The sequence below is a fragment of the Enhydra lutris genome, unplaced genomic scaffold (assembly GCF_002288905.1).
Source record: "Enhydra lutris kenyoni isolate GAN:26980312 unplaced genomic scaffold, ASM228890v2 scaffoldscaffold17, whole genome shotgun sequence".
Taxonomy (NCBI): domain Eukaryota; kingdom Metazoa; phylum Chordata; class Mammalia; order Carnivora; family Mustelidae; genus Enhydra; species Enhydra lutris.
Genome location: NW_019154101.1, coordinates 24828490 through 24853681, shown reverse-complemented (window position 1 = coordinate 24853681; position 25192 = coordinate 24828490). Strand labels below are relative to the sequence as shown.

The 25192-nt window shown below is 41.8% G+C and overlaps 1 protein-coding gene across 1 annotated transcript in view; it reads left to right on the top strand.

The window, feature by feature from the left end:
* Nucleotides 1-25192, top strand: part of LOC111147768 (sterile alpha motif domain containing 3) — a 51570-nt gene that overhangs the window by 3998 nt on the left and 22380 nt on the right. The window contains exons 3-6 of the mRNA XM_022503996.1: nt 1-108; nt 17046-17234; nt 17489-17573; nt 23137-23304. Of these exons, the coding sequence (XP_022359704.1) occupies nt 1-108; nt 17046-17234; nt 17489-17573; nt 23137-23304 (550 nt within the window). The remainder of the gene's footprint in view (nt 109-17045; nt 17235-17488; nt 17574-23136; nt 23305-25192) is intronic.

Genomic DNA, 25192 nt, shown 5'->3' with positions numbered 1-25192 from the left:
GGATGAACAATTCCCTAGTCCAGCCAACTGTGGGCAGCAGACACCATCTTTCTATGCAGCTGAAAACCTTGAAAATGGACTAATCGACCAAAGAGTACTGAAACAGAGGTGGGGTTGCTAACTTCTAAACATTTTAAAGCTGAATGATAATATTTGTCTTTATTTTTTATGAGATGTCCTGTGTTTAAATGCATTTCTAAAGCAGGAACCTTTTGTTTTACCAGAAGGGAATCTTTAATCAAGTGATGAAGAGATTTGGTAAAAGATGAAGATAAAAACTTGTGAACTTTATATTGGAAAAGTGAAGTTTGGAGATAATAGTAAGCATCATTCAAGTACATGTTAAGGAGAAAGAGGATTCCTCTGTCATAAACTGGGATGATTGGCAGTAGCCACAAAAATGTCATTTATTCAGGAAATAATACCCCATAGAGTATGCTTTTGTGGTGTCTTTGCTTTTGTTTTGAATTTTGTCATTGTAGTTGATTTAAGTTGACGGTTCTGATGGACATGCTGCTTTGGCAAATATTTCCTTATATTTCTACACTGGATTTTACGTGGCGTAGTATTTCCATATATGGGCTACAATTGGAACAAAGGAAAACCATAAACCTAGAGAATTAGACCCAGGAATATGAAAGTCAGACAAAGCTTCAAGGGCAGATGTAGGTAAGATGTGGTACAGAGTCATGGCGGCCTACTGGCGTTCCCCGGCCACTTGGCCTGTGTGGTTTGTGCATCGGTCATGACGCTTATGGTTTTCAGTCACCCACCAACAAATGCTTTTTTTTAAATATCCTGTCATTGAAAGGAGAGACGTCAACTCGCATAGGAGAATAATCAGGCAATAGTCAAGCTGGGGGTGGGGAGGAGTCAAGCTGGGGAGTGGGGGAGCTTTATAGTTTTCATTCAACTTTCACATTATCATCTCATTCAGTCCACATCAGTCCTGCAAGGTGAGCATTATTCTCTCTGTTTGATAAATGAGTGAAACTGAGACTTAGACAAGATCGGGCACGTTCAGGGTGGTATGGTCGTAGATGAAACTGAGACTTAAAGAAGTCCGGAGGCTTCTGGCTAGTTTTCCTGAATATGTCATTCTCACTTCAGGCAGGATCTACTGCCTTCAGGGGAGGGTCTCAGGGGACCACAGGCAGTAGCCTCAGGCCCCAGCAACCCCTCAAAGTCAGGAAAAAGCTGCACCTTTGATCAGGAGCTATTCCAAAATAGACTTTGGATCTGGGCTATCCTCTCTGTCCTCTTTCCTTCTTCACCATCTTCAACCTTGCACCCCACCCCTGGGCACAAAGACTCCAGCTCCCGAGGATCTCTTGGTATTAGAGCCCATCTTCCTTGATACCATTGCCTTCTGCTTGGGGAGGTGAACAAGTACGTGGACGGCAATGACCAAGGTGAGATGTAGTCCCGATGGTCTTCCTGGTCTGAACTACGGTTCAGGAGATATAAATACATTTTAATGATGACTTCATTCCCCCTGCTTTCTGCCCATGAGTGCTTGTGGATTTTGAGTGTTTTCCTTTGATGGGCTCTGGGTGCATGGAATGAACCATGAGTTCTCAAGTACTTCTTCCATCAGCTTCAGCTTCCAGAAACAAACAGTCCCTTCTGTAACTGAGCTGAGTGCAGCAGAAGCCCATTGAAAGCACTCAGGGCACTGCTTTCAGGCTCCTGGAACACAATTCCAGGTAATTGTCCCGCTTTCATAGGACTTTTCTCTCCTTATTTGCTGCCGGTGGGTGATGAGGCTGTTGCCTTCTATGGGTTCTGTAGGTCTTTTCTCTTTTCTAAGTCTTTTTTTTTTTTTTTTTTTTTTTAAGGGGGGGGGCAGGGGGGGGGGTGGGGGGCTGTGTAGGGGCAGAGGGAGATGGGGAGAGAATCTTAAGCAGACTCTGTGCTGAGCCCAGAGCCTGATGCAGGGCTAGACCTCACAATGCAGAGATCATGACCTGAGCCAAAATCAAGAGTCAGACACGTCACTCGCTGAGCCACCTAGGCACCCCTCTCTTTTCTAAACCTTCAGATGACGTTTCATCCTTATAACGGTTCTGTGATACCAGCACAGAAGGATCATTACTGCATTTTTTTCACATGGCTGGTCAGAGGAACACAGTTGTCTCTCATCCCTAATAGCGCTTCACAGGGGGCAGAAAAAACAGAAATGGCTTAGAAATGGAGAGACAATGGAGGGTTTGGAAAGAGCAGATACTCCCGTATCTTTCTCTGTAGCCGGTAAGTCTCTCCTAATCTCTGGGACTGCCTGTTGCCCTCTCCATCCACAAGCACCTCAGAGTTAAATATGTCCAAAAAGTGACCTCGTGTCCCCCACCTTAGTATATACTTCAGTGCAAGAGACACAGATCCACTCCAACTAACCCCAGACAGGGGGAGTCTGTTGTAAGAAAAACATTTCATATCATATGCTGAGACAAAGCCTGTAAGTTCCCGGGGCAAAGAGGAAGCTGCCCCCCGACACCCCATGGAGCCGTGTGATGGCCGTCTCCATCTCTGTTCTGCTTTCTTTGTCGGCCTTCTTCTCTTGCTTCTCACCACAAGGATGAGTTTATCCCACTACTCATGGCTGTCCCACACTACTCACATGCCTGGCATGTGACTACCTTGCCGTAGCACTGACTTCGAAGAAAATTCTCCCTGAAAACTGCTCATCCCAGCCAACAGACTCAGTCTTTCAGTGCTGCTTTGTTCGGCGTCTGAGGGAGAGAAATTAAGGGGTCCAGCATGTACCCCATGTCCCCTCTTGGGCAACCAGCTGTGTTGTGGACAGAGGCAGATTAAAGGCAATACACTTATCTTAAATATTTTTACTCTGGTCCTGCTTTTTATCCAGAGCCTTGCCTATGGGGGGTGAGGGGATGGGGGACTGGATTGAAGATTCCCTTCCCACATCCTGTCTCAGACAGGGACTCTGTCGTCCAGCTGTGTGAGATAAACTCACTGGAGCCCCCCTGCCTCCCTTCCTCCTTCCTCTTGCCCTTCTGTCTGGGGTGCTATTCCTTCAACAAGTATAGAGAAGGACCTGTTGCAAGGCTTTTGTGTCTGGGTTGTCCCCTTCCCTTTCCCATCATCCTTGAGGATTCTGCTCAAAACCTCTCATTTACAAGCCCCTCCATTTTATTATTCCAGGCCATGCAGAAATCTCTTTTTCTATGTGTAGTACCCTCCTCTATGTATCTCTTGCTTTACTTTTAAACAGACATAATGGAATTGATCACTTTAACATCTTGATTCCCTCATGAGACGGAAAACACCTTCTGGGCAAAGACCACACCCTTTTTGTCATTGTAAACACGGCACTGGCACAGTCCTCATGGTCCTTGGCACACAGAATCTAAGTAGGAATTTTTAAATTGAACTGAAGGTACACCATCCAATGAAAGACTTAATATATCTCCTTGGGGTGGGATATATATTTGAATAGCATCAATTTCTTTTTAGATCTCTTGATACAGTTCATGCTAAATATGCTAACTTTGTAACAGTTAAACTCCAGAGTTCATGAGTCACTCATCTGGAACAGGCTAGAAAGCTTATGGCATTTGGTTATAAGGCTTTCACAAAGCTATCTGGTCTCAAGAGACAGGGAGAGATAGTGGACTAAGTGTCTACTTGGGCACCCACACCTGCTCTGGAATCCTGACTCCTCCACCTACTTGACAGGTGGTCTCTGCAAGATGGGAACTTCCGCTTACATATGTAGTTTTTGATGTCCAAATGGGATGGCATATTCAAGTACATAGCAACCATTATCATACCATACAAGGTGGCTCGAATTATTCCTGTGATATTTTTTCTATTGTCCTTAAAACAACCATGTGCTTTCCACCCAGATTATTTGCAAACAAGAAAGAAAAGGAATGCTCTAGAGGCAAGCTGACCACCTGAGCTTGGCCCTTGAAAAGTCTCCAGTAGAGATGTGTGTGTCCCAGTGGATAAATTTTGGGAGCCAGGGAAATGCTAGGATACTGTGATATAATGCAGGTTTCTCTGGTGATAGGTGACTGAATCGGTTAAATGCTCTTCCTTGATTATGAAGACCCATCTTCAACAAGCACTGGTGACCCTTTGGAAAGAGATTTTTTTTTTTTTTTTGCAACGCCATCCATTGTTTTTCATTTACACTATTTGCTTCCCTTTTAGTGTTTAATAAGGCATGAAATCAAATAAGGAGGTAGAGGTTTCCTAAATGTTACTTAGAAACACTTTGCTTAAACTTTAAGTATATGTGTGCAGATGTTTTTGCTTCTCTCTTCTCTCTTTTAAATTATTATAAATTTAATAATTATAAATTAGTCATGGTTCCATGCATATTTAAAAATTATTTTAATGATTTGTGTCGTTGGTCTCCATTTCCTTGGAAATGCAGAATGATCTTACCTGGCTGCCTGTGCCCAGTTAGGCAAATGACAGTGGGTCCCCACTTGATGTATTGTTTGTCGGCTCGATCACTCAGATAAGGGGCATCGCAGTCATCGGCGCATCTTAATCAGTGCCCAATAGAAGGAGGTTCAGTGAAGTGCAGCAAAGACAATATATGTAATAAATTGTCACAGGCCAGTAGAGCAAGGATCCCTCAGAGGGAAATGCAGGAGTGCACCTCCCCCCACCCCAGGGTGTCTGAAATAGCTGTACCTAAAGGGTCTGAGCTTTGGAAGTGTTACATTGTAACTCTAGTCCTTAATAAGCGATGTCCCAATGTACACAAACAGAGTAAATGCTATGAGGAGTCCTGCAGTGAGAAAACCCATTTAACTTTGTTCCACCCAGAATTCTTTCTCTGGGGTCATATCTATTAACATTACAAAACAGATCTGCAGGCATGGGGAATACTGACTTAAAGATTTCTTACCCAAGCCAGGATTCATTCATTGATCTCATACGTAAATATTTACTGAATGCTGATTCTGGGTCATGCTGTGTCTGGGCCAGCAGACCAAACCTCCAGCCCCACATTCTAAAGGAGGAGAAAAATAGCCCATAAATGAGACATTCCATTATAATATATTTAAGTGCTATGAAGATCAGTAATGCAAAGAAAAAAGGAGGGGGCATAGAGAATGAGCAGCACCTGTGTGTGGGGGCTGGGGGGATCAGGAGGGTTCTATTTCAGATGGCACTTTTAGGAAGTCTTTTGACTTTGAGTATGTGGTGCTTGAGCACAGACCCAGATGAAGTGAGGAATGCTGGGTCACTAAGCTAGAACTGAAATTTCCTTCAGCAGAGGATACTTGCGGGCCCAGCCAGACAGGATCTGCAGAATCAGGGGAGACTGGGCTGAGACCCTTGATAAATGCTTCTCTGACCCTTGCGCTTTCCAATTAAATATAGTATGAAGTCTTCAGAGATCTGAAATAAGCTTGAGTTCTAATCATTTCCCCCTTTTTGTTCAGTACGAAAGTTACTAAATACATGCCATGAGCTATGCGTGATTTAGACTGTGAAGGAGGGGAGTGAGGAGTCGTGTTGTCCTCGTCCAGGGGACCCTTGCCCCTCAGGGACAAGACCAGCATGTCTGCTGACAACTGCCGTGCGGGAAAGAGATGCAGAAGTGGAGAGGTGCAGGGGACAGACATCCCCTTCTTTCTCTTACAGAAGAGAAAGAAGTAGACTTTCAGGGAAGCAAGTATGGACAAAGCCTCTGGGGGATACTTCACAAAAACGGAGTAAGGATTTTGAATGGTGATTAGAAATCCAGCTGAATGAAAACAGGACAGGAAAGGAAAGGGACATTCACAGCAAAGCAAACAAACCCCTGAAAAGGTAGAGGGGATCCTGTGGAGTGTTTTGGGAAAGTGAGAGACAGAGGTGGAGAAGATGGAGTTGCGGGAGGTGATAAGAGGTAAGAGGCTCTGTGCTCTGTGCATGAGCTGAGCAACTGTACATCAGGTTCACCTGCAGGGTATCAACAAATGATACCAGGGCCCCAGACCAGTCCTCCTCGAGCTCTTCTGTACTTGAAAATCACTGGGGAGTCTCATTAAATTGCAGATTCTGATTTCATAGGCCGGGGGTGGGGCCCGAGATTCAGCATGTCTAATGAGTTCCTAGGGAATGTCAAGGCTGGGGCCACCCTTGGGTAGCAAGTAAGGCACGACACCAATGAGAATTTCTGGTGACATGCAATGCTGTCAGTGTCACTAAGTGTCTGTGTCCCTCCGAATTTCATATGTTGAAACTCTAATCCCAATGTGATGGTATCTGGAAGGGGGCTGTTGGGGGGTAATTAGGTCATGAGGTTGGCGCCCTCCCTCATGGATGGGATTGGTGCCCTTGTAAGAAGAGGCCAGAGAATTTGCTGGCTATCCTTCTGCCATGTGAGGACACGACCAAAGATGGCCTTTGTAAACCAGGAAGTGGGTGTTCATCAAGCACCCAGCTGTGCAGGCACCCCAATCTCAGACTGCGCAGAGCTGTGAGAAGTCAATGTTTGTTGATTCAGCTACCCAATTCTAATTTGTTGTAGCAGCTCAAGCAGACAGTGTGAGACCTGTGCATTAGTATTTTTTTTTTTAAGATTTTTTTATTTATTTGAGAGAGAGAAAGAGAGGGAGGAGAGGCAGAGGGGAGGGCATCTTCAGGCAGACTTACCGCTGAGCACAGAGCCCAACCCAGGGCTCAATCCCACGACCCAGAGATCATGACCTGAGCTGAAACCAAAAGTTAGATGCTCAACCTACTGAACCACTTAGGTGCCCCCAGTGCCTCAATATTTTTTAAAATTCCACTCACAATTCTAGTTCATAATGAGAATCGAGAACCACTGCTAGAGATCACAGGGAATTTTTGTCATTTATTGTGATAGTGATGTAGGGTATGGATTGGAGAAAGGATGAGAGGAGGAAGGTGCTAGACTAAAGTTTAAGCAATAGATGATGAAGGTCTAAACTAAGAGAGTGGTAGTGGCGAAAATTATATTTAAAAATAAAATCAAGAGGACTTGATGGTTAATTAATCCAGGGGGAGGGAAGAATCTTGCTTAGTGGTAAGTTTTCTCTTGTATTTCAGGCTTGAGCAACTGGGTGATGGTGGTGACATTATCCATAATAAGAAAACAATCAGAATAGCACTGTGAAGGAGATGTCTAATAGTGTATTCAATAGAATAGAAGCAGCCCGGGGCTTCTCACTATGTTTTGTCTTATTTTGTTTCTTCTCTTCTCTTCTCTTCTCTTCTCTTCTCTTCTCTTCTCTTCTCTTCACATCTCCTGTTTTCTTTTTTCTTTCCTTTCCTTTCTCTTTCCCCCCTTTCCTTTCCTTTCCCTTCCTTTCCTTTTTTTCCCTTTCCTTTCCCTTCCTTTCTTTTCCTTTCCTTTATTCTCCTCACTACTTTACACATTAGCATTACATATAAGTAAACACCAGACAGGAGTCATTCTGAGCACCATTCACTAACACAACGTCTCAAGGAGAGGGACTCGCCATTTTTGTTCAGAAGTCTCGTTTTCTCCATTCCTCAGCGAGCCATGGAATGCATCTACCTACAGTCATAGTCAGTAGATATATCAGGTTACTTGAATCCTTTCAGGTGCCGAACTGAGATTTTTATGGAGCCATATAGTGGATGGAACTGGCAAACCCCAGCCCAGGTGAGCAGGGTTGGGGGAAAACCAAGTCACTAACGGTCTTGCCCCATGAGGCACGTAAAGCCAGCACTCTGGGCCAGATTTGCCCCCTCCCACCGACCCCTGCAAAAGTTGTTCTGAGGATATATACTGTTCTCTGTGAGGTCGAGATCCAAAAGTCTAGTAATATGAAGGTGGATTTTTTTTTTAAGCTGCCTTAGATCCATTCAGTCCTGAGAGATCAGATTTTGATACTTCTAAAGTAGAAATGGTAGTACTGAACCATTTTTGCAACAACAGAGTAGGTGACGTCTCATTACTTTTGCTTACGTGTGCATGAGGAACAAAAACAGAAAAGAGGGACTTGGACATGATAGCTCTGTGAGACCTCTCTGTGAGTTCTTGTGACTGTCATGCTCATAAGTATAAGTAGTAAAGATAAAGGCTAGAAGTTTCTGGATTTTTGTAGGTCTGTCAATATCATGAGGAGTTGAACAATGGGAAGACATAAAATATTTGTTTATTTTAGGCTTCTTTTTGTGATCAGTCAGAGCCCCAAAGGCTGCTGGGTCTTTGAATCTAACACTGGCAGCCAAAGACGGGGAGAATTTGAGAGGAGTCTCTCTGTCTGTGCCACAGCACATGCCTGATGCCCTCCACATCTCTACCCCCTTTTTAAGTCTGACTATGTGTTCACACATGCTCTTCAGAAACTAAATTCCTCTGGAAGCCTGACAGTTTAAATGGCAGATGTGAAAGCCCGCAGCTATAAAACACAAATTAAAAGCAAACATCAGAATGCTGACAATATGGAGCAAACATTTTCTGCATTGGCGGGGGGGACCATCAGTTCCAGCAACAGAAGAGCATTTTCTTCATAGTCCAGGCATGTCTTGCGGTGACATTGTTCCCTGTTTTCAGAGGTGGTACCTCAGCTTGTTCATTGGCATGTATCTCTCTACTGAGCTTTTCCAAACTTCTTGTTCGCCTTGTTTTCTCAGCAGTGGAGAGTCTTGCTGAGCTAAAGTAAAGCAGGCGATTTCCAGAGCACTGGTGTGTAACAGAGCGACGTTTCTGTGTAACTTGTAGTTGTGAAGTGTGATCACTATTTTGAAGAGACATATTATAACATCCTCTTCTTTTCTAGGCTAAGATAACAGCAAGTTCTTTAAACAGATGTCTGAGCCTTCAGTGGCCTCCTTCTTCTTCTTCTAGGTTCCAAAAACATCTCAGCCTTTAGATGTTGTTGTGGTCACATGTCATTCGGCTTTGGCATGTCAATCAATAACAGGGGGCTGGGTATGGCAATCAATAACACTGTCAGTGTATGAAGTCGGTGAGCTTGGGTGTGGAGGAGAATAAAATGAAAAATGAGATCTCAAAAGAAAGTGGCTGTTGGGACACAGTCTTTCAGTCTGGTCCTTGGAGAGCATAGTATTTGTCACCACTTTATCTCCCGATGGTGGGAAGACTACCCCTGGAGGTACTTTGGATATGAAGACCAAGTCCTGTAGCCATAATGGATATTCTTCACAGAAAAGTACCCCATTTGTCCCTTGTTCTTCTTCCTGGAAAACTGGAAAGCCATATTTTTTTGTAAGATTAAAAGAATATCACTGTTCCTGAAGGTGGCAGATGATCTCTTTAGCAGGTGCCCTTGGACAAAAGTGTCATTGGGGCACTGAAGTTTAAAAAAGAAGGGATGATTCATGAAATGACTGTGTCTCCAAAAGTCAACCAAGATTCAGATGAGTGTGGTGGGAACTCTGGTTCTGTAGAGAAGCCTTATGGGACACAGCTGAGCCTGGGTGAGACACTGAGGAGAACTTCTTTGGGAGGATTTTTGGGGGGGAAGAGGAGTGTGTTTGATCATCTGGTAATTCTCCACAGCCACAGCCTACTTCTTGTATACCTTTTGTGTCTACAGAGGATGCTGCTCCAATCCCAGATCTGCCTCTCCAGGATCTGGGTCCCATTGGTTTTCGTATCTCAAACCAAAGGACTTGTGTGGTCTTTCTTTTTGCTGGCACATTGGCTTGATGCCTTGCTAGTCAATGGTTCCTTTGAGATAGGTTGGGGATTTTTAATGTAACAGAACTCTCCTTTTGGAAAGATGTCAATTTTTTTGTGTGAAAACACAAATGCATGGAATAGAAGACTGTATTTATCATAGAATATTAAATTTTATATCTTTCTCAAATGTTCCTAAATCATTTACAACATTTTTATTACAAACTGTTCCACTCCATAAATTCACAAGGAAATCAAAGCAGATAAGGAGGCGAGACTTAGTTGAGTACCCACGGGGTCAACACTGGACTAGGCCATGTGGGGGTGTGCAGACAAGGAAGACTCCCCAAAAGCCAGAATAGTGGAGGAAAGTCCACCAGAAGAGAGGGCTTAAGATGGGCCTAGAGGAAGGAGGGGAACTTCAGACTCTCAGGGTGAGAGAAACAACTGCAGACACATGTGTAGTGTGTTCTGGAGATAGAGAAGGCTGGATCTGAGAAGTCACATTGGATGATAGCTGATGATAAGATAACCCCAAATTGGACCATATGATGAATGGTCCTAATTATTATGATGATGAATTCAAATTTGGGATGTTCATAAGTTACACACTATGAATTTTACTTTTGTTCACAGAATCTAAAAATCTTATCACCTGCTTTATTTGTGGAGATGTACAAGGGAAGAATGAGAAAATTTCCTTTCTGGTCTGGAGGTTCAAGAGTTTATATTCTCCCTAAAGCAAGAGTATCTGCTTTCAGGGGGATGAAATAGCTGCCAATGTTCAATAGCTCTAAATGGGGCTTTATTGCAGGGAATAGTTCCAGGTCTTTTCTTCCAAACATACATTTTTACATTCAAATATGTTAATAAATCATAGTCATTTTCTTCTGGGAGAGTTCCATGAACCCAAAGGGCTGATAGTTGAAGGATGGACCTTACTCAGACCTTCCCTTAGAAAAAGGCAATAATCACCCTGTTCTCAGGGAGACCAGATACTGAAGATGCTATTGGTCAAAGAGATGAACATAGTGCACAGGGTCCACGATGGCCCGTCTACCCTGTTCAATGCTTAGTATCTGATTGCTAGGGATAGAAGAATCCTGAATCATCCATGTCACTCAACATATAGGTTACACTGTAAGTAAATAGGAAGAGTATCAAGCCCATAACAATTGGGAAAATGGTGAAGTTCCCATGAAGAATCAGAAAGGGCAAAACATCTAGTATGGTCAGGTGTTGAAGATGAAGTTTCAGCTGTCCCATACACTTGGTCTTTAAACTATGGGACTTCTAGATTTGCAGTGAAATTTCCACATTGGCTTCTGTCTAGTCTCAGCAATCTTGCAATACCTGAAGTATTTTTAATTCTTTTACAGACAAGAAATAGTCCCCCCCACAACCAAATGCTGGATTCTTGGGTATTTGGGCTGCATGTGGCTCATACATGATGTCCAGTTATCAGATCACATAAGCCCAGAGACAGCTGACCTCCTCTGTAGACTCCAGTCACTGTGACAGTTGTCAGTCACAGACAACATGAGTCGTCCTTCAGAATAAACTGCTTCAAAAGACAATGGTTGAAGTGACAGTCCAAGGGTTCATCAAATTAGGGCAAAATTTGTTATGTGATTAGGACAAATGTACGAGGCTAACAATAGCCTACTCTCCATGTATATAGGCTTCTTTTCCAGCTCTATTTCATGTCTGAATATCTTGTTTGTCTTCTCTCTGGAGATAGTCTCCTTATGGATATTCCTCTTGGACATCCATTTCATTATCATGACAGGGCAATAGGGTGCTAGGAAGAGCTTCTCTATAGGAACCTGGTAGCCTGGCAAGCTACAGAGAGATGTTACTTTCGAACATCATTGACAGCTTTCTTTACATGTCCAGACCTCAGATGACTAGGTCTGAGTTAGCATAATTTGCTGTGGTCATTCAGTTAGAACAGGAGCTATGGGCCTAGAACCTGAGTTGCTTCTTTCTCTTGGGCATGGTTACTATGTCAAGCAAGACTGGTGTAGTATACTGGGTCCCTGGGCTATGTCTTGGGTCAAGGAGTAACCTGGAAGCCATTAACCAGTTCCAGCTGGCTGCTCCCCTGACATGATGATATCAGTGTTTATGTAAAATTAGAGAGAAGATCAAGAGGAGAAGGTTTTATGAGTATCTACAGGGATAAAATTTGAAAACACAGAATTTTAAAAATGAACTACTACCGTACTGGTTTTCAGTCTCTTTTCTCATTTTTTGGATTAGACTATTTCTATTGCTCTGCCTTCAAGCTCACTGACTGTTCTCTATATAATGTCAATTCTACTGTTAATCCTATCTAGTACTTTTTAAAAATTTTCTAATTTTGTGATGTCCTATTATTTTAATCACTCTAGCATATTTTCCTTCAAGTCACTGAACATTGTTATACTAGGTATCTTAAAGTCCTCATAGACATCTGGATCATCTCAGCATCACACTCTATTAAATGTTTTTATCTTGAGAAAGGGTCACACTTCTCTGGGGTTTTTGTTTGTTTATGTTACATAATTTTGGATTGTATCTTAGACATTGTGAATATCACAGTGTAGATACTCTTGATTTTGTACTATTTACTCTAAGAGTGTGGAGTGTTGGTTAGTTTGTTTTTGCAACGCAACAAAATTGGTTGGACTTGAACTAAAAATTGTCTTGGGGATCAGCCCAAATCCAAGTTTAGTTCTCTTATTCTTAGTTGGGCTATGCACATGTGTAATTCTAGATCAGCCAAAGATTTGGACAGCTTATTCACAGAATTCGTAGTTCCTCTTGCTAGCTATCACCTTTCTACGATTCTCTTCTCTCTTTCCGGAGAAGAGATTGCCCAAATTCTGTCCACTAATTCAGTAGTCCAGAAAGACCTCGGGTTTTCTATTAGAGTTTTGAGCAGCACCTCCTGAGGCCAGCCTTCAGGCCAAAAGTCATAAAATGGAAACTCATTCTATGTCTTTATTTTCTTCCAAGTGCAGATTCTCTTCAGAATCTGCCTGCTCTTTTTCTACTTTCTGGTGTCTTTGGATAATTTTTTTATTGCTTAGTTGTTTATTTTTGTATGTTGTCCAATGCTAATAGCTATTATTCATAGGATAATTTGTCCAGTGACAAAAACAAAATGTTTTGTGATGTTTTGTGAGCTAATTAGGCCATTCCAGAAGCAGAACTCTGCTAGTTAACTATCAAAGTAGTCCACATTTGAGTGATGAATGATTGGATAAATGTAGTAACTTGAACAATGGAGAGAAGTAGGCAAATATAAGAGATAAGATACAGAGAAATTTTCATGACACCCAGATGTGAAGAATTAAGACATTTAACTGTTAAGTCTGAGTTGTTAAAGAGATACAAAGTGATACAATGAAAGACACATGGAAATTGGAATGGTCAGCTCAGCTGCCATAATAAAAAAGACTGGGTGTTTTCAACAAACTGATTTCTTACATTCTGGAGACTGGAAAGTCCAAGATCAAGGTGTCAGCCAATTTGGTTTCTGGTGAGAGCTTTCTTCCTGGCATGCAAATGGCCAATATGATGAAGAAAGAGAGTGTGCTCTCCGATGTCGCTTCTTATAAAGACACAAATCCTGTATATCAGGGGCTCATTTTACCTTAATTATTTTTATAAAAGTCCTATCTCCTACTACAGTCTCACTGGGGATGGGGGCTCCAACATATGAATGTGGGTGGGGGAGACACAATTCAGTCATAGCAAATGGAAAAGTGGCTTTGAAATGAAAAGATTATAAATTATTTTAGACATGTTGACTATGAAATGAATAATGTACAAATTGCTGGAGGTGGAGGATAAAGCATGGAAAAGAGAATATTATGGATGATTTATAGTCCTTCAACATGTAACTCAGAGCTGAGGCCATGGGGGTTGGGTGAGCTGTAGGAGGGAGAAAGCATAGATCAATACTGAGGATTAAGAGGGCAAAGACCAAGCCATGTGCAAACTCTCACAGAGGATAAAGGACAAAAAGGTCAGCAAATAAAACGAATGAGTTCTTGGAGAGATAGAGAGGAGGCAAGTAAAATAGTGTGTAGAAAACGATAAAGAAGGGAGATATGCAAAAGTGGTCAATTGTGCTAAATGTGGTCAGAAAAGTCTTGGAAAAGGCCAGTCTTAAAAGGCCCTGGATTTGCAAATTAGGAAATCATCATTGACTCTTGAGGATATAGTCTTATGAAGTGACTGGAAAGAGATCAATGTGCAAGAGATTAAGGAAAGGCAGGATGGGAATGATGGGAGGGACATATTTGGAGTGTAGATGGTGAGTTGTCTCTCCAGGCTAGCGAATGCAGTGAGGAACCCTGAAATGTTAACAATATTGTTGAGACCAAATTGAATTCAGCCGTGCACAGATAACCACTCTTTTCAGCTGACCACATTCATCCTTTCATCAGTCATTGTGCACTAACTCCATTAAAGCAAAAGTATCTTGCTGGAGATAAAAGAAAGTCTCTGCTCCCGTGTAACAGATAGATGTCTTCTGCTCACTGCCAAGGCTCAACCTTGGTCTTCTGTGTGTTGAAATCTTTCCCGAGAGCTGGAGCTCAATCTGACCTTCTCTTACTAGAGCCATCTTCCTTATCCGAGGCGAGCCCCCTACCGTCTGCAATATTAGATGAATTTTCACCGTTAATTGAAGTAGTGAGCACTGTGTGTTGTATTGCAGCTGATGAATCATGAAATTCTACTTCTGAAACAAACATGTTAAATTGTATATAAATTTAAAACTTTTTTAAAAATTAAAAAAATATAAGAAAAATTTTAAAAAGTTAGACAACGTTTCAGAATCCAACGAGATTTTTCATGAGAACCTCAACTCATAAATTTTTTAAAATTAATGTATATTGCAACAATGACTCTGCCATTTATCAGATGTATCAACTTTATTACAAGTTTTTGTATTACAAATATTAACTCTACCTACGAACTGAGTATTTAGTCCAGTAGACTTTGGTTCAGTTAGACTGGGATCAATACTAGCCATTAATATTGTCATAGAAGCTTTCCCGTTGATTTTACTGGATACCCAGGCTTGAGATCCATTGGATCAGTGGTTTGTTGTTTTGTGGTATTTTGTTGAAGAGCACTGGCCCTGAGGTGGGAACCGAAATATTAGTGTCCTCGGTTTGGGATTGCTTTCTGATCCCTGCCTTTGCTCTAGGGTGACTTCTATTGGTGTTCTGCTCAACTGTACCTCAATTAACATAAGATGAATAATCTTAACCTCACCGTTAAAGATTTCTTTTTGATCCAATGCAAATACCATTTGAGGGATGGTAAATGATTGTGTGTGCAGTTATCTGCTTCCAAATTAGAGTGTATTTTTAATTTCTGGGGAGTCCCTTTACTTGCGTAATATTTGTTTGAACTTGTTTTCGTTGGCGTAACTTGTATTCCCCTCACTTCCAGAATACCTTGTTGAATTGCTTTAATTTAAAGAAAAAAAACTGGTGCCTCTGATTTTGCCTAATGATGCTATTAAAGGGAAAATGGAATAGATGGAGTAACTAGCTTTGATAGAGCTTGGTATGTGTCTAGCTACATTTAGGGAGTTTGAAAAAAATAATGTATAGTCCCTGTACTGTCCCTACCCTTATTTTGGAGAAGTGACATATAGGAAAATATATAGAACAAGAAAGTAAACATTGTATGAAGGCCTATCTGATGGCGTGGAAATACTGAAGTTACCCACTGGTGCAGGACAGTAAGAGATAGCAACCTCCAAAGCCTAAAGGCATCATGCAGCTAATTTAGCCACTAAAAACTTCTGGAGGGAAAGGAGGTAAGATGTATGGAAACCAAGTTTAACGCCTGCACAGTTATAGCACCTTTTGGAATCATTGGGAAAGCACAAAATACAGCCAACAAAACTTGCCTTACTTTAAACCCCTGCTCTGAGTGGGTAAAGGATAGATCACAGGTGAAAGAAAGAAGTTAATGCAATAGGAAAGGAAATTGGGATTGTAGAAAATGAAATGGCATAAGGTAGACCTCCAATAACAACTGGTCGAAAGATTGAATGAAATGAGAGAAACATACTGGAAGGAGATTGGGCTGAAGCACGAATTTCATCTGGGAATTGCCGGTTGCTTCATTGGATCAAGCATTACATTATCCGTGTGGTTCTTTTAGCCAGGACATATTTTCCCCACTGATACAGAACTGCCAAAGGGGAAATAAAAGACAGAGCTTATCATGAAAAGGGAGGGGAGCGCTCTCTCTTCTTTCTTTATTGCCTATGTTTCATTATGCCTCATGCCCTCTTATAATATATGACCTCAAATTCTAAAGGAAGCCTGGCTTTTCAAAACTCATCAGAATTTTGTTTGGACAACAAAGGATTCCATGGGCGCGCCAGAAAATAAAACTACTTGGGCTAATTCAGGAAATCTACTTGGGCTAATTCAGGAACTCCTTCTCTTGTCTTCCACTTGGCTCGCCTCTGCTTCTTCGTTTCCATTCCAAGACAAGCCTGTTGCCTCTGGTAACTTGCTAGGAAATTTTACTATAGGTTCTTCTTTTTACACACTTGATGATCAGTTACTAACTTTAAGGTTTTCAAGTCCTTCTAATGTTTAATTCTATAAATAGCTTTACTGTGGTATCATTTATATAACATAAAATTCATCTATTTAAAAGAGACAGCTCAGTTGATTTTGGCAAATTTATACAGGTGTGCAGCCCCCATCACAGTCCATTTTGGGATGCTTCCATCCCCCTGAATAATTCCCTCACACCCCTTTGCAGTCAGTCCCTGCTCCGATCTCCAGCCCCAGGCAAACACTGATCAGCTTGATTTGCTTTCTGTGGCTATAGTTTTCTGTAGTCCTTTCTAAACTTCATCTGAATGTTAGTATCTGATATGTACTTTTAATTTAGAAACTCAGTTTACCTTATTAAAATGGCCAAAGACCAACTAAATTAAGTGGATCCTGTATGTCACTATAAACATTAACAGAGTAAAGCAGTAAGAAGAATTTCCTCCATCAGGTGCTGAGACTTTAATTGTGTGCCTCATTTGCTTTGCTGAGTTGGAACTTACTCCCTTTTAGTTGGGCCTTTTGTTCAGTTTTGAGCTATGCATTATCTATTCCATCTTCAAGATGAATGAATCAATCTTCTTTCCAACTTCAGGCTTTATTCCATGGTCAATTTTAGTAAGACACATTTTCCAGAACTACAAATATTTATGTGTGTGCAAAGGGAAAGAAAACAGAGATACCTAATGAGCCCTCAACCATTGGCGGATGGATGAATGGATGCAAGATGGATTGATGAATTCCATATGTAGCCCTCAGGAAAGTAGTTGATATTGTAAGTTCTCAGGATGTAGAGAATTCACAAGTTGCTTCTCTTTGAAATAGAATTTCACTCTCTGTGTGTTTTTATTTAGCAGAAGGAATGTGAAACATGTTCTAGCAAGAACAAAAGCATTGCAATGGACTAAGTCCTATGTTTTACCAGAGTTTCCCTATGATGTCAAATGCATGTTAGCAGAACAGAAGTGTCCCGATCACAGCATGAGGATAAGGATCATTGAGTTTCTCCAGGCCGACATGACTAAGTATCTGGAAGGCTCACTGTGAGTAATACCAGGGCGGACGTGCTGCTTTGGGAGAGGGTCCGTTTTCCGAGTAGAGTAGAACTCATTTGGATCCAGTGTCCTTCAGATTTTGAGTGACATACTGGTCATAAGCCTCACGTTGTCCAATATTTGAATATCTACGTTGTTATATAGAAGGATCTAAAGAACAGTGAGTGTAATTTGGACTCAACTTGTAGGAAGGAACGTGGGCTGTTTGTGGTGAAACATGTCCTCCTTGTTGCACTCATCAGGTATCCCAGCACCCAGCAGTACAATGATGTGGTCAATGCCTTGCTGCAGACCCACCCTTTCCTGGACGAGGACGGTTGTGGCTTCGTAAGTGACCATGTGGCACCATACCATTCATCCCACCGCATCTTAAAATAGTAGCATTGTATTGTCCGGTAATCATATGTCCCATTCCCCTTTCCTTAGTCTCTATCTGTCTATGTCTGTTTCTCTTGCTCTGCCTTCTTGGACCCATTGTCTCTGTCTGGTCTCTCTCTGATTCTGTTCCATTAGCCTGGTCTCATTCTGTCAGTCCCTGTTTTTTTCTTAGCTTTGGTTTCTCTCTCCACCCTCCTCCTCTTTTCTTCCTCCATCTACCCCACCCACCCACCGCCGCCCTGCTCTGCTCTTTTTGGATACCTTCTCTGTCTCTCTGTGTGTTCCTTTGCCTTTAAAAAAAAAAAGACTTTTTTAAGGGCAGTTTTAGGTTTACAGCAAGATTGAGAGGAAGATACAGGGATTTCTCATGTATCCCCATCCCCACATGCATAGCCTCCCCCATTATGAATGTCCTCCTCCAGAGTGGGACATTTGGTACAATGGGTAAATGTATAGCTACACATCATAATCACTCAAAGTCCATTGTTGACATTAGAATTCTTGCTTGTGGCTGTACGTTCTACGGGTTTGAACAAATGTATAATGACACATATCGATCATTATTGTATCTTACAGAGTATTTTCACTGACCTAAAAATCCCTTGTGCCCCACCTGTTCACGCCTTCCCCATCTCCTTCCTTTGTCTTCTTTGTCTCTCATCATCATCTTTCTGTCTCTCCCTCAAAGCAATTTGGAAGCTTATGTTTACTGTTGAGTCTCCAGGGAGGGTCTTGAAGGGATGTAATACACAGAAGGAGAAGGACATGACCGCCCTACTTCATTGCTGTCATCACTGGAGTGTTGCTTGCCTTCCTCCCTTCTTTCCTTCCTTCTGTTTTCTTGCTGTATTTTCAAGAAATGTTTATTATGTATGGATAGAATGAGAATTTTCTGAGTGGGAGAGGGCCATATATATTCTTTTTTACCACCCAGACTCAGGAAAGGGATTGTAACTATTGAAGTAACTATTGAAGCCTAGTCCAGAATTTAGGTATTTTTGCTTCTAGTTTGACATTCTTCCTAAAATATGCTGCTGCCTATAAAAGCACACTGTAAAATAAACCAATTTTTTCTAAAAAAAAAAAAAAAAACCCACTATACAAAAAACCCCAAAAAACTACAAAATAAACAAACCTATTTGTCACAACATTGATAATCACACTGATATGCCTGACAAAATTGATTAGAAAATGCCTTCTACACTCAAGATATACGGTCTGGCAACTAATCAGTATTACTGTGTATAGAGCTAATTGTGTCTTAAAAAATAATTTGAATTTGCTGTTTGAATAAGTTACATATTCACAAAGTTCAAAATTCAAAAGCGACAATAAGATATAAATGGAAAAGTCTCCCTCCCACCTCTATCCCCCAGCTACCTTATCTTCTTCCCCAGAAGTAACTAACGTTATTAAAGATTCCTTCTAGAGAATCTTTGCATACATATAAACAAATACATATTTATCCAATTACATTCTGACCTTTAGTTTCATAGTTATGAAAGTGAGACAAATAGAGAGTAATGAATAATGTTTACTTTGATCTTGTGTGCATTTTACTCACTTCTATCCCCAGTGGCATTAACGAAAGATGGTTAGCTGATAAGACTTGAAAAATTGCTTGGCATGTTATGGCCCGTGTTTGCACACATAGGATGGAAGGGGAAACTCTGGTGCATGGTAGAAAAGGTTCATGTGTGTGTGTGTGTGTGTGTGTATGTGTGAGAGAGAGAGAGAGAGAGAGCGCGCACACAAGTGAGCAAGCTCTTGGTTATTTTTAGGGCTAATTTTATTCTCAGCTTCTTATTTTGAAAATTTTCATGTCTACACAGAAGTTGAAAGGTGCTGCAGTGAACACCCATATACCCAAGAAACCCAAGGTTTCTCCATCTTGGCAGTACTTAGAATTTAGGCCTGCTGAGTCTTTGTGCTGGCGGCTGTCCCCTATATATAAGGTTGTTGGCAGTATCCCTGGCATTCCCTGGGTGGGAGGAGCCCCCCAGCCACTCACCCAGACCATGAGAACAACCACCAAATCTCTCCGAAGATTGCCGCGTGCATTCTGGGAAGAGGGCAAAATCCTGATACTTCAGAATCACTGATCTAGATTCACTAGGTATTAATAGGTTGTCACATTTATTTTTCCTGGCTCATATTTATTTATTTGTTTGTTTTGGCTGAAGCATTTGGAAACAAATAACAGGTTTCAGATGCCATTCCTAAACACCTCAGCAGATATCTTGTAAGGACAGAGATGAACTCCTCTCTAAGCACAATGCCATTTTTACACCTAAGCCAATGAGCAGTAATTGCATCATATCATACACAATAACTGCATAAAGACATATATAACCCATATTCCCATTTCTCCAATTGTTCCAAAAGTGTTTTTGAAATGGAGTTTTTTCTATAAAATTAAATCAAGGATTATTCATTAGATTTGACCTTGTCTCTTCAATTTCATTTTTTCTTGGAGAGTCTCTCTGAACCCTCCCTCTTCCCTTTTTCCCCCTGATATTTATTTTTTGCACGAGTCTAGTCCAGTTGCCATGGAAGATGGTTCATATTCTGGGTTTGTCTGACTGTTTCCTAAGGATCATATCTGGGTTTAAAATGCGGAGCAAGGACCCGCTGGAGATACCATGGACTGCTTCCCCTATCAGATCAGGGACCCAAAATTTCAGGGCTATTTTGTATTTCAGAGGGGGTTGAAGGAGAACATGTATCCACGCAGCTCTTCCCACTGCACTGCCTGCCTCCTCCCATGCCCCAGGTGGAAAAGCAGCCAGAGGGAGAATGATTATTCAGTGACAGAGGTATTTTCTACTGCGGCATCTGGAAAAGGCATGGGCAACTTAAAAATGTCCTAGCAGTTGATGGCTCTAATTCTTCCCACCAGATCAGCAGGTTTAGAAGGACTTCAGACTGTAGAAAACAAGAGGGGAAAAAATGTATTTGCATTCATTCATATTTAGGGCTAAGAAAAACACAAGCCATCCATTCTTTCTGTGCTGTTGTAAAACAGCGGTGGCAGAGGGCAAAGCCGCAAGCCTGTGGGAGGTGAGGGAGCATCTCTGACTCATACGTACCAAGGAGCTTCGTCAGAGTCTTAGCCGCCTGCCAGCCTCCGCCCACAGCAGTCCTCTGCGGGGCCGTGGAAGTGTTTATGAACAGCACTCTGGTTTACAAATCACTTCCATGAGGAGCGATCATGTCAGTTGACAGGACTGGGCTTGTTGTTCCATTTTATAGTTGAAGAAACTAAGACTGAAGAGTTACTGATTTCTTGGCTAAGACACACTCGGCCTAGACCCTGGGTCCTCCCAATGTCAATCCTTCTTCTGAAGGGTAGGGCATGACTCTTCTAGAGACTTAAGCCAGAGAAGAAGGAATGGAAGAATTTAAGCACCAGACAGTACCAGTATGACCTCAGTGGCATTCTCATTTGCCCATGAGGAAAAAGAGCTTAGAAGAGGTGCCCCAAATCACTGTCTCTTGGGCCTGTTCAGGCATATGGCATGACAAGGAAGTTGAGGGACTGAGAAGCAGCCCTGAGACTCAGGGTTTTAGAAGTAAGTGAGGTCCTGAGCAAGGAAGGCCAAGACTCAGAATCTTGATTCTAGTCTGTTGCTTCCACACGTGGGTCCCTCTACCTCACAGAGGACTGACACAAGACATCCAATATTTATAGTTTCCCAGATGCAGCAGGCCCGGTGCAGACACAAGCCTGTCTTCTTGTGCTTATAGATAAGTGAAAGGAAAGGAAATAAAGAGGGAAGGAAGGAGGGGCAGGGAGGGAAGGCAGATAGCAAGTAAGCGGGGAAGAATGGAGAGAGGAAGAATGAAAAGAACAGAATAGAAAAGCACAGAAGCAGAAACACATCACTCACATGAAGGTAAACTCCCCGTGTGGTAAGTACAGACAAGGAATGGTGAGAGCCGATAACCAGAGGACAAGAGCGGAGCTCTGGAGGCAGAGCAAGAGTTAACTAGATACCAGCAGGGCCAGGGAGGAGAGGAATAGAGCTTTCCAGGCCAGAACCAAAGGCCCAGCAGAGGAAGACAGTGTTGTTTTGTTGAGAAAGCCCGGTTGTGTCCCTCAGCTGTTGCCCATGTCTTTGATCTCCCAAACACCACATGGCAGACAGATTCTTCCGGAGCCCAGACCTGACCATCTGGTCTCCTCTCTCTAGTGGCCTAGGAGGACTTCATAGCCTGGCTCTGTAGCTGGATTATCCATAAAGCCTTGAAAAATACAGACATCCTGGCTCTGCTCAGACCAACGGAATCAGAAATCTGAGGGTCTGGGCCAGCAGCATCAGCATCACCTGGGAACCTGTAAGAAATGCAGATTCTCAGCCCTATCCCTGACCTTCCCAACCAGCGGCTCTGAAGCAGCCTCAGCAACCTGTGTTTTAACAGATCCTCCAGGAACTATGATTCAGGTTAAAGTTTGAGAACCACTGCTTTAGAGGAAGAACCAAGATGAAAGTTCCCTCTGAGATACTGATGTAGTCTTTCCACGGAGAGAGGTTTAAAAAGATCTGGTTCTCGATTGCAGCGAAGCTCCGTTATGGGGTAACCGTGCTTTTCAGGATGGGGCTGGCTTCTCCTGCCTCAGTTTCTGGCCCATTCTCTTCTGGCCCATCTTAAACTCCATGTTCCAGCCATGCACAGCTCTTGGCAGCTCACCAAGTGGCACAGGCTATCCCTCTGCTCCATGGCACAGACTGCTTTATCTGGAACTTCTATCCATGCTTCCCCCTACCTGGCATTTCCCAGTGCCATCTCCATTGTTCTCCCCCCCCACCCCATTTGTTTTCAAACCTTAACATCTAAATCTCAGCTTAGGTGTACCTCCTTCAGGAAGGTTTCTATGGTCTCCCAACACAATGTAAGATAATGCTGTCTCTTCCCCTGTTATAACACTTTTCTTTCTGAACTTAAATTACTCATCCCTCTGCTAGATGGGGTCTACCTATGCTCCCTCTCCCTCCCGGGGCAGGATCCTGGTCTTTGTGTTTGAAACAGTAGATGCTCTACAAATATGTAGATGAATGAATGCCAACAGTATTCACCAACGTGAATTTCAAGGGATGACAGAAACATTGTTTTTAAGAAAATGCATCCATCCATATAAGCATAAGACAGTATCAGTCCTTCTCTAGATCCCAGTGGAAGAGTGGAATGTGTTGTGGAGACAGCAAAGTATGGTAGAAAACATCCAATTTTGGAAATCAGAAAATCCAGATTTTTCACTCAATAACTAGGTGGCATTGGGGAAATATTTTTATTGTTCTGAGTCTCTTTCCTTAGTTATGATTTAGGGATTATAGCTTTTATAGAAGTATCACAAGACCATCGTGAAGGTAAGTGGAAGGATAGTTCTATTATTTCTATTACTGTGATGTGAAAATAACTTCAATCCAAGAGTGATGAAGATTTTATTGTTTATGTGGGATTATTCCAGTCTCCTTGAAGATTAACTGTCCTGTTCTATTAATTTATGCAGTTTTTATGGAAACGAGCTCTCAAAGATCGCTTTAAATATGTTCGGAGACCCATAGAAGATGACGAACAAGTGATGAGAAATAAGTGTAAATTTGGACACCGGAGAGGCCAGACGAAGAAATCTCTTACCAATATAAGCTTTGATGAAGTTAAAATTGTCCAGATAAAAGTAAGATTGGATATTTAAATGCTCTTATAACTTGTTGGTTGATTGATTGATTGATTAAAGGATAATAAGTAATAGCATCTAAAATCACTAAAACAGAATCAGATAGTCTTTTTGAAAACTGGAGGTAGGGAAGTCTGTTTGCATGGCTAATAATATGAATGATAATATGTCCAAAAGAGGGCTCCCAAAAACAGTTCGAGCGGAGCATGTTATTCATCATCTCATGTTTATTCTTTCGCAAACTTTGAAAAACTTGGAAACACCCTTATGTTCTGGGCCTTTGAAAAATTCCACTTCATCTCATCGTAACATAGATCTTATGTTCTTGCTGCAGACAGTTTTTGGAAATCATATTGTAGGGTAGCCTCTATCCTCAAGGTCTCAGGGAAGCATGTAGCCCACATGCATGGATACAAACCCCATCCTGCCCTTTCATTGCCCAGAAGGTGTCCCACACCCACCCAGAGGTGGCTGCAAGGATGTTTAGGCCTAAGGGCCAGGCAGCCGCTGGAGATTCCCCCCACCGCATCGGGTTTGCTGTAAATAATGTTCATGAGGGTCCTAATTACTGAGATCCTATAAATATCCTTTAACTACCTCAGAGCCCCCAGATATGGTCAAAGCCAAAAATGTCCCCTGCTAATAAAGTAAATGAACTCCTTAGGAAGGATGTCCAAAGCTACCAAGTGTAAAAGAAGTCGACTCCCATGACTGCCTATTCTGTTTCCACCCCAGTCCAACATGAACATGTAATCCTAACTCTTCACCACAAGCGCATTTATGTTAGTGAATGTACTTGATGTGAATATTCATATTCTTTTTTAGCTGGTGTAATTATTCGATAGTTATAAAGCAACACAGTTGGTCATCTCAATTTTCTTAGTACTATCAATATTTGAAAATCATTCATCCCCACAACAAAAAAAAATTTAGATGAAGCTGTATATTTTAAATATCTTACTATAATTTTCAATGAGATTTTTCAAGTCCTAAGCCAGTGAAGAGAATATAATTTTATGCCTGCTCTTTGACCAGAAGACAAAGGAAAAGTAACAATTTAGTGGTGTAACTTGTTAGAAACTTTGACTGCAATATTCCAGTTGCAAACTAAAATCATGACAAGACAGAGTTAGATTAATTTTAGTTATCTTTTATATTCTGAAAATAAAAAGTCACTTTGTAAAGGAACATAATTATGTCATACATGAATTGGTTTTCTCAAGAAATCTGACTTTCCATATACAAAAATGGAGTTCCTTTATATATAAAGTTTTCAAATTCAGTTTTCCTTCCTTTTCTATGATGCACGGCTCACCAAAATTCATTGGAAAGAATGAATGTAAGCTCGGTAGATTAAGAATTGTCCCTAGCACTAGAACTCAAAGGAATGTTCGTAGGGTCAGAGATCACAGGGCCTAAAGGGCCTCGTTTTTGTTGACACATCATCACTGAACCAATTTGTACACTTCCCTTCCAGTTCCTTCTCAGCACCACCTCAGTTCTTCATGGAATGACACCCTTCGTGGCTCTTCCCTTCTACCCTCCTCCCCAAGACCCCTGACAAGCCTGAATACTCAGATGAATCCTACTAAGATCCATGCAGGGGCTTTCGCTACAAAAACACATTCCCCTTCTCCCCCTACCCCCCAAAACACAGAGAACTGAATGTACCAGAGTCTGAGACGAGTTAAGTTGCCATAGAATTTAGTTTTGACCTTACCAACTGGGGCAACAAGAGATGATAGAGTGTCCATTGTTCACACCTGAAGAGACAGTGTTTTTTCTGGCAAACACCTCTAATCAATGAAGATTTACTCGTCTCCTCCTTACAAATGGAGCCACAGACTGCTGATTCTGTCAGAGACCGTAACATCTCTGTATGTGACCT